General features: G+C 45.0%; 1 protein-coding gene and 1 non-coding gene across 2 annotated transcripts in view; one reads left to right on the forward strand and one right to left on the reverse strand.

Moving 5' to 3' along the window:
- Positions 1-3797, reverse strand: part of Rsu1 (Ras suppressor protein 1) — a 194488-nt gene extending 190691 nt beyond the window's left edge. Inside the window, exons 1-2 of the mRNA XM_036188038.1 lie at positions 3620-3797; positions 3338-3449 (exon numbers count right to left, since the gene is read on the reverse strand). Coding sequence (XP_036043931.1) covers positions 3338-3446 — 109 coding nt within the window. The 5' untranslated portion in view covers positions 3447-3449; positions 3620-3797. The remainder of the gene's footprint in view (positions 1-3337; positions 3450-3619) is intronic.
- A 1265-nt stretch (positions 3798-5062) lies between these two features.
- On the forward strand, positions 5063-5169 carry LOC118584972. Its single transcript, XR_004945128.1, has one exon. It is a non-coding gene; the product is annotated as a U6 spliceosomal RNA (small nuclear RNA).
- The last annotated feature ends 4239 nt before the right edge of the window (positions 5170-9408 follow it).

Here is a 9408-nt window from a genome sequence, read left to right on the forward strand (position 1 = left end):
GCTGATTCTCAACCAACAATGAGGATCTTGAGGTTTGGAAGACAAAGAATCTGAAACCACTCTAGCCAACTTCAAACCCTTGCTCCTAAGAATGTCCCAGGGTAGGATCTGAGTGTCCCTAGTCTACGCTCTGGCAGAAAAATGTAGGACATATCTAACACTGGTCTCCTGCTTAGAAATGTGACCCATCAGAAGACTTTGATATAAGCTCAAAGCATCTTTCAAAAACTAACCTACTTGCTGAAGATGGAACAGGGTTAGCACAGTGCTTGCCTAGCACACAGAAAGCCCTCCATTCATTTCTCAAGTACAGTATAAACCAGGTGTGGGGGGTACACACCTGTAATCCCAGCATCTGGGAGATGGAAGTATGAGGGTCCTCCTCAGCTGCAAAAGGAAAGAGCTGAGGTCCAGGCCATTCTGGCCGACATGAGACTCTGACTCGAAGAAAAAAAAAAAGATAATTCACCACATCTAAGGAAACAAAAGTATAAAAGTGTTGTAGTGCCCATTCATACATCTTAACCTCCCAAGCAGAAACACTGGCATTTCAAATGCTTCAAATAAATACAAATCCTCTCTTCTTATCTTTGAAGTTGAATCATTAAATTAATTTTTAAGAAATTAAAGCAAATGCAATTTAAAAAAAAAAAAAAAAGCTTAGGATACAAAACAATCACTCTCTGTGTGCAAGTTAATTTGTTTCCTATGTTTAATCGGGATACTAACATGCAAAATGTCACAGCAGCAGGTAAACATCAGTAAGTAAATATAGGAATACTTACAGGATGCTCCACACACTGTATGCCCAGTGCTGCTTTAAATGTGTTCGTGTGGTGCTGAGGTTGAACCCCAGAATGGCACACACTCTATACAAATGCTTGACCACTGAGCTCCTGTCTAGTGAGAGCTGATAAATAAAGCCAGTTTAGGAACAGGCTTCCAGTGAGCACTCTAGAATCTTCCAGGTTCTTGGGAGACCTGAAGGCAGGGAGTCAGTGTAGGCAGCCCTTCCTTAAACCGACACCACCAGAGGAGGTGAGATTTCCAGACCTCCACTGATCTTTCCAAGAAGTACCAATGTTCTCCTTTAGCTTCTGGTTCGAGCAATTATAGAATGACTTTGCTTATTATCCCACAGTGTTAGGCCAGAAGCTTTTTTTTTTTTTTTTTTTTTTCAGGAAGCAAGTGGCTATCTTTTCTTCTATAGAAAGAGCCAAAGTTTCAAACAGATAATGGAGCTGAATTTAAAGAGCCAAGCTACTCTTGCCATTTGTTAATATTACATGGAGTCTCATGTTCCGAAACAATATAAACTGTCACTGCCCAGTTCAGACTCACACTTCAGTCCATGGGGAAGGATGGCATAGGCAGAGAACGAGGGGATGTGCAGGGCACAGATGTGCCAGGTTCCCTGCCTTCTTCTGCTTAGCCTCTCCTTTCTCAACAGCAGTGGGACCTGAAATAAAGCTCATGATCACCACAGAATTAGGCCAAAGTTATGGGAGTGTATCTCCATCATCAACAGCCAATTCAGTGTCAAAAATCACCAAACCCATCCTTACTACAAGAGACCAACACGTACCAAGCAAATCAAGACATGGCCGAGATGCCAAGAGTACAAAACCTATGTCAAAGCAGGACTCTACACAACGGCCACCAAATGCAAGATGTCTGCAACTCCATTTCTGTCTGGACATATCAACACTCACCCTCCTGTGCCCTGATGCAAACAATAAACTCACAGAAAACTCGATTTTACTCTCTTCATTGCCTAGGGAGCTCTCCGCCATCTCTAAGTTCTCTGCAAAGCTCCTGTCATTGTTCTCCACTGTTAGATCTGCTCTGGCTCTCATGAATTCAGACTTCACCCATCATTCTTCGCTTCATTCATCAAGTATCTTAGAGTACCTACTGTGTCCCAGACACTATTCTCAAGAACACAAGCATGAATATTGCACAGCTTTGGTTCTCCTGGAATCTAACGAGGAAGAGAGACTATTGGATTAAAAATGAATCAGGTAAAGCCTATGTAATCTGTACCTTGAAGAAAGGCCAGTTTCACAGAAGGATGTAGAAAGAGAAGGCTTTTCGTAGTCTTTGATGTCTGAGCTGACTCTTGGCAATTAGGTTAAAAGACTACAGGTGTTGGGAAGGGGTGAAGACAAGGAAGCAACAGACTGGAGGCAGGAAGGTCTGACTGCTCAGGTCAAGCAGTGGAGCTTATTCAATAGGGACTGGATGCTGGAATCATGAAATGGATCTGCGGAAGGTCAGAGTCAGCCCCCGTATGTCCCACCGAGGAATGTGGGAGCACCACTGTCAATTGTAAACCCTATGAGGGTCAAAATCAGTGGTTCTCAACCTTCCTAATGCTTTGACCCTTTAATACAGTTCCTCGTGTTGTGGTGACCCCCAAGCATAAAACTGTTTTGTTGCTACTTCATAACTGTAATTTTGCTACTGTTATGAATCATAATGTAAATATCTGATATGCAGGATATCTGATATGGACCCAAAGCAGTCACGCCCCAAAGGTTGAGAACCACTGGTCTAAAGTCACACTCAACCTGCAGAAGTGTTATGTCTCACATAGAAAATGTTTTTTTAAATGCCATAGTTAGTTCCTAACATTTAAAAATGATAAAAACTTGGATTTTGTAATTTTATTTTTAATTCTGGCAATACTGTATCGATATTCACACATGGGGACAACTCTCTGGATGTGGAAAGGAGCCGCCTCCCTCCAGAGGGGCACAGGCAATGGAATTCATGGTCATTCCCACTTGTACTGAGCTTTACAGATGAGTTAACACAGTAAAATAGGTGTCACACAAACTCAAGGCCCAAAGCAACACCCTGATTAAACAGGACATTCAACTGGAGGCAAGATAATGAACTTGGAGCACAAGAATGAGCAAAGCCTGACCGCAAATGGGAGAATGGCCCAGAAATAAATAATGAAGGGGAAATGTTGAAAACACCCCTGGCACAAGAAGTCTTATTAGTCGTGTAACTTTTGAGTGCCACTGGCTCATGACCCAGAGTCAAAAGTGACTTCCAAATTAAAAATATAAGTGGCTATTAGGGACACAGCATGGGTAATCAACCTCGAAGCGATGGAAACCACCTCAACATCTGATAAGGAACTGCAACACACCTCCTGTGAGGCTCTCATCTGGTTTACCGGGCTCAATCACAAACTGTGGCTGCAAACTTTCTGCGCCAGGTTCCTGACAAGCGACATTTACAAGCAGAGGTGGGATGGAAGCCTTCTGAAATTCTCCTCCCAGGAGCGCAGTTTCTTAGCAAACTTAGCAACCATCCAAAAACTTACACAAGCCGTTGACATCCAGCATACTGGAGATACCCCTGTCACTCATGTCCACTTCCGGCTGGTTCTTCTCCCTGCTCTCCTCCACCAGCTTCTTCAGTGACTTAGACATGTTCTGTAGCAAGGGACAACAAAACACGTGGGCGATGGCCAGAGTGTGGAGGGTAGGGGGCGGGAGGGGATGGGAAGGGCTGAGGCCAGGGCTGCACACTCCAGGACTGTCTAAGGGAGAGTGGGCATCACCGCGGAGTCCTGAGTGGGAGGGCCCGGACCCCACGCACTCACCACAGAGGGCAACAGCTGGCAGGTGTGCGTGGGAGCCCTCAAGGGGGAACTCGGGTGGCAAGCGATGCACTCGATCAGCCAAAACCAGGATCTGGGAGGAGGAACACACCCTGTCCGGGCGATCGGCGCAGGCGCACACCAAATCCGGCCAACCCTACGCCCCTCCCGGCCTGACACTTCCCAAATTAGGAGAACTGTTTCCTAGATGGGGCTCCCGGCGAGGCTCTGCCCACAGAAGAATGTGGACCCCGAGGCCGGCCAATCATACACGTTTTTAGGCTGACAGACTCCGCCCCACCCTGAGGGACGCCCATCTTCCTCGGGTTTGAAACTTGGATTGGACCGGCGAGGTGCGTGCGGGCTAGGTTCAGCGCATGCTCAGTAGATTGGCTGAAGGACAAAGCTCTGTGGGCGGAAGCAGGGAAGTTTAGCGTGGAATGCTGGAAAAGGAGTCGCTATGAAGAATAGAGAGTAGCTTGTGTTGAGAGGTGGGAGATTGAATCCCGGGAAACCCAGAAGTCAATTATTCTCTTTGTCCTGCGTCTTTCATTGTGGCTCCCCGCCCACGGTGGGGTGGTGGGAACGGGGGCGGAGGGAGGAGCGCCAAAAACGTGTCCTTAGACAATAATTCCGCCAAAAAACGTGTCCTCCAGGCGCATAGGTTTCAGTGTCTGCCTGTTTTGCCTTTGACCTGGGTCTTAAACTTCTGGAATCTCCCTAAGGGTTAGATGATAACAGTAAATAAACCTCAACCACGTCAGAGTTCCGCCAGAAGATGAGGAGTCAGCTCCATCTGAATCCTCCCTGCCATCATTGTCTGAGAAACTCTGACAAGTGAGTCAAAATGAATTCTCCCTCTCCTAAGTTATTTCTTCAGGTATTTTTGTCACAGTGATGTGACGGTAACTAATACAATTATGTCATTAAAATGTAAAATGAACCTGGCAGTGGTGGCGCACGCCTTTAATCCCAGCACTCAGGAGGCAGAGGCAGGCGGATCTCTTTGAGTTCGAGGCCAGCCTGATCTACAGAGCAAGTTCCAGGAAAGGCTCAAAACTACACAGAGAAACCCTATCTCGAAAAACCAAAACAAAACCCCCCAAAAAAAATGTAAAGTGAAAGTGCGGTGAGCTGCCTAATGAGGAGGTATCCGGGCAAGGTTTGGAAGAGTCTGAAAAATAGGCTGGAAGTGGGAACCCCACCCTCTGGGTCTGTTGGTGTGCTCACCAACAAGGAAGCTCTCTGAACTCAGTACTTACTTTAGGATGCGGCCTACGCAATTCTTAAACTCATTGGGTAGCTAAGGCTGGCCTTGAATTTTGACAGTCCTTCTGCCTCTTAAGTGGTAGGATTACAATAGTACACAGTCTCTTCATCCCGTTTAACACCATCGGATTTTCCCTTGGGGGAGCAGGAGACATTTGCTCTGTGGTTAAGAGTGCTGTGCTCGCTTCGGCAGCACATAGACTAAAATTGGAACGATACAGAGAAGATTAGCATGGCCCCTGCGCAAGGATGACACGCAAATTCCTGAAGCGTTCCATATTTTAAAAAAAAAAAAAAAAAAAAAAGTGCTTGCTGCTCTTGCAGAGGACTGAAATTCAGGTCCCAGCACCCACACTGGGCAGCTCACTGCAGCCTGCAACTCTAGCTATAGGGGATCAGATGTCTTTTGGTCTTCAAAGTGACCAGCCACACATGTGCGCGCACACACACACACACACACACACACACACACACACACACACACAAATACATACATACATCTTCAAAAACTTTCCAGCCGGTCTATACCTGTACATCAACTATCATATTTAATGAGTCATATCTAGTCCTTTGAACTAGATATGAAACTCTTTTTCCCATGGCTGCACAGATCATAACTCTGTCACTATGAGTCTGTATATGTTTTTTATAACTCATTTTTCTCACCTGTAAAGTGGGAGTGATGGTTCTTACTGTTCCAGTGAATTATATATGTCCCACGGGGAATTTGTCTGTGCCTGGGACAGTGCCAGGACTACATTAAATTTCTCTCCCTGGAACTACATGGAAGACTTCCGAAGAAATTCTCCTATTAACTGGACTTTAAATGAAATCAGAAGTTTTGAGTAGTAAGACCTACATCTATGGCATTCTCTGATCTCAGACAGTCATGGCCTATATTTCCGTTGGAGTGTTTGTCAGAAGAATGCCTCCAGACAGATTCCATTGAGCCTGTCTTTCAGTGTCTCTTCGGCTTTGATAAGCATCCTGACCAAAAGCAACTTGTGGAGGAGGGGTTTATTTCATCTTACAATCTTCGGGTCACACATGAGCAGAGAAGGAAGTCAAGACAGGAACCTGGAGGCAGGAATGAAGCAGATGCCATGGAGGCGGTGCTTATTGGCTTGCTCCCTATGGCTTGCTCAGCCTACTTTCTCATGCCCACCTGCCTGGAGGTACACCACCCACAGTAAGCTGGGCCTCCTACATCAATCATTAATCAAGAAAATGTCTTTTGGTTAGTTTGGATAAGGGCTTGTCTATCTTGTTGATCTTCTCAAAGAACCAACTCTTTGTTTCATTAATCCTTTTTCAGCTCTCAATTTGATAATTTCCTGGCGTCTGTTCCTCCTGGGAGACTTTGCTTCTTCCTGTTCAAGGGCTTTCAGGTGTGCTGTCAAGTCACTAGCGTGAGATTTCTCCAGCTTCTTTATGTGGGCATTCAGTGCTATGAATTTCCCTCTTAGCACTGCTTTCATAGTATCCCATAAGTTTGGGTATGTGGTGTATTCATTTTCATTGATCTCTAGGAAGTCTTTAATTTCTTTCTTTATTTCTTCCTTAACCCATTGGCGATTCAGTTGAGCATTATTCAGTTTCCATGAGATTGTAGGATAATACTCAACTTCATATGGAAAAACAAAAAACCCAGGATAGCCAAAAGAATCCTGTACAATAAAACAACCTCTGGAGGCATCACAATCCCAGACCTCAAGCTCTACTATAGAGCTACTGTAATAAAAACAGCTTGGTACTGGCATAAAAACCGACATGTGGACCAATGGAATCGAATTGAAGACCCTGACATTAACCCACACACCTATGAACATATAATTTTTGACAAAGAAGCCAAAAATGTACAATGGAAAAAAGAAAGCATCTTCAACAAATGGTGCTGGCATAACTGGATGTCAATATGTAGAAGGCTGCAAATAGATCCATATCTGTCACCTTGCACAAAACTTAAATCCAAGTGGATCAAAGACCTCAACATAAATCCAGCTACTCTGAACCTGATAGTAGAGAAAGTAGGAAGTACTCTTGATCGCATTGGCACCGGAGATCACTTTCTAAATATAACACTAGTAGCACAGACACTGAGAGAAACAATCAATCAATGGGACCTGTTGAAACTGAGAAGCTTTTGTAGAGCAAAGGACACGGTCAACAAGACAAAGCGACAGCCTACAGAATGGGAAAAGGTCTTCACCAACCCCACATCTGACAGAGTGCTGATATCCAGAATATATAAAGAACTCAAGAAATTAGACATCAAAATGCCCAACAGTCCAATTAAGAAATGGGCTATAGAACTAAACAGAGAATTCTCAACAGAGGAAGTTCAAATTGCTGAAAGACATTTAAGGAATTGTTCAACATCCCTAATTATCCGGGAAATGCAAATCAAAATGACTTTGAGATACCACCTTACACCTGTCAGAATGGCTAAGATCAAAAGCACAGAAGACAGCTTATGCTGGAGAGGATGTGGAGCAAGGGGAACTCTCCTCCACTGCTGGTGGGAATGCAAGCTTGTACAGCCACTTTGGAAATCATTATGGCGCCTCCTTAGAAAATTGGGAATCCATCTCCCCCAAGACCCAGCTATAGCACTCTTGGGCATATACCCAAGGAATGCTCAACCATACCACAAGGGCATTTGCTAAGCTATGTTCATATCAGCTTTGTTTGTAATAGCCAGAACCTGGAAACAACCTAGATGCCCTTCAACTGAAGAATGGATAAAGAAAATATGGTACATATACACAATGGAGTACTACTCAGCAGAGAAAAACAATGACATCATGCGGTTTGCAGGCAAATGGATGGATCTAGAAAAAAACATCCTGAGTGAGGTAACCCAAACTCAGAAGGACAAACACGGTATGTACTCACTCATAGGAGGATACTAGATGTAAAACAAAGATGACTAGACTGCTACACAACTCCAGGGAGGCTACCTAGAAAACGGGACCCTAGGAAAGACCCAGGGATCAACCAATGACAGAGTAATGGATGAGATCTACATGAACAACCTGGACGACAGTGGGAGTAATGAAGGGCAAGATTTGAGGGAAAGAAAGCTTAGGGGAGCAGGAGATCCCAGCTGGATCAAGAACAGAAAGGGAGAATGAGGAATAACAGACCATGATAAATGAAGACCACATGAGAACAGGAATAGGCAGAGTACTCGAGAGGTCCCCAGAAATCCACAATGATCTATCCTCTGTAGTCTGTTGGCAATGGTCGAGAGAAAGCCTGTTCTGATCTAGTCTGGTGATCAGATGACTAAACACCCTAACAGTCGTCTTGGAACTCTCATCCAATAACTGATGAAAGTGGATGCAGAGATCCTCAGCCAGGCACCAGATGGAGCTCCAGGTGTCCAACTGTCGAGAAAGAGGAGGGTCTGCAAGAGCGTGAATTGTTGAATCCAAGATTGCAAAAAGCACAGGGACAAATAGCCAAACGAATGGAAGCACATGAATTATGAACCAAAGGCTGTGGAGCCCCCAGCTGGATCAGGCCCTCTGGATAAGTGAGACAACTGAATAGCTTGATCTGTTTGGGAGGCACCCAGGCTGTGGGACCAGGATCTGTCCTTAGTGCATGAGCTGGCTGTTTGAAACCTTGGGCTTACACAGGGACACTTTGCTCAGTCTGGAAGGAGGTGACAGGACCTGCCTGTACTGAATCCACTAGGTTTAAATGAATCCCCAGGGGTGCCTTGATCCTGGAGGACATGGGAATGGAGGGGAGGGGTTGGGGAGAAGGTAGGGGTGGGGGGCGGGAGGGGGGAGGACAGGGGAACCCATGGCTGATGTATAAAACTTAAAACACATAATAATAAAGAAAAAAATTTAAAAAAAAAAGAAAATGTCAGGGGTTGGGGATTTAGCTCAGTGGTAGAGCACTTGCCTAGCAAGCGCAAGGCCCTGGGTTCGGTCCTCAGCTCCAACAAAAAAAAAAAAAAAAGAAAAAAGAAAAAAAGAAAATGTCTCCACAGACTTACCTACAGGGACTCTGCTGGCATCATTTTCTCCACTGAGGTTCCTCTTCCCAGATAACTCTTAATTTATGTCAGGTTGACAGGAAATCAACCAGGATAGGGCCCTATATGATTCTATGAACCTCTGAGAAAGGTATCCCAGCCAGATCCTAAAGGCCAAACTTAGACGCTCTGGTGAGAGGCAGTGCACTTTATCTTGAAAATTAAAAGGAAGCTCAACTTAGTTAATGGGGGAGGGGCATCCGAGGGCAGTGGAAGGCTGGTTTCCTCCAATACCACCCCTGACTCCAGACTATGAGAGAATAGATTGGATCCCAGAGGACTGGATTAGAAAGTTGCTTCCTATTCTGTATTAAGCTGCTTATTGCTGGAACATGAGGAGTCAGGAAAAGGAAGGGGTGCTGCTGCTGCTGAGATCTTGTTTTCTGACCTGTCCTATCTCAGATAGGATGCTTTAAGGTCCCATTTTCCCTCAAGCGGGTGGTTTATCTATGACCTTGGGATTTTCTCAGTT

The sequence above is a fragment of the Onychomys torridus genome, chromosome 5 (assembly GCF_903995425.1).
Source record: "Onychomys torridus chromosome 5, mOncTor1.1, whole genome shotgun sequence".
NCBI classification, from domain to species: domain Eukaryota; kingdom Metazoa; phylum Chordata; class Mammalia; order Rodentia; family Cricetidae; genus Onychomys; species Onychomys torridus.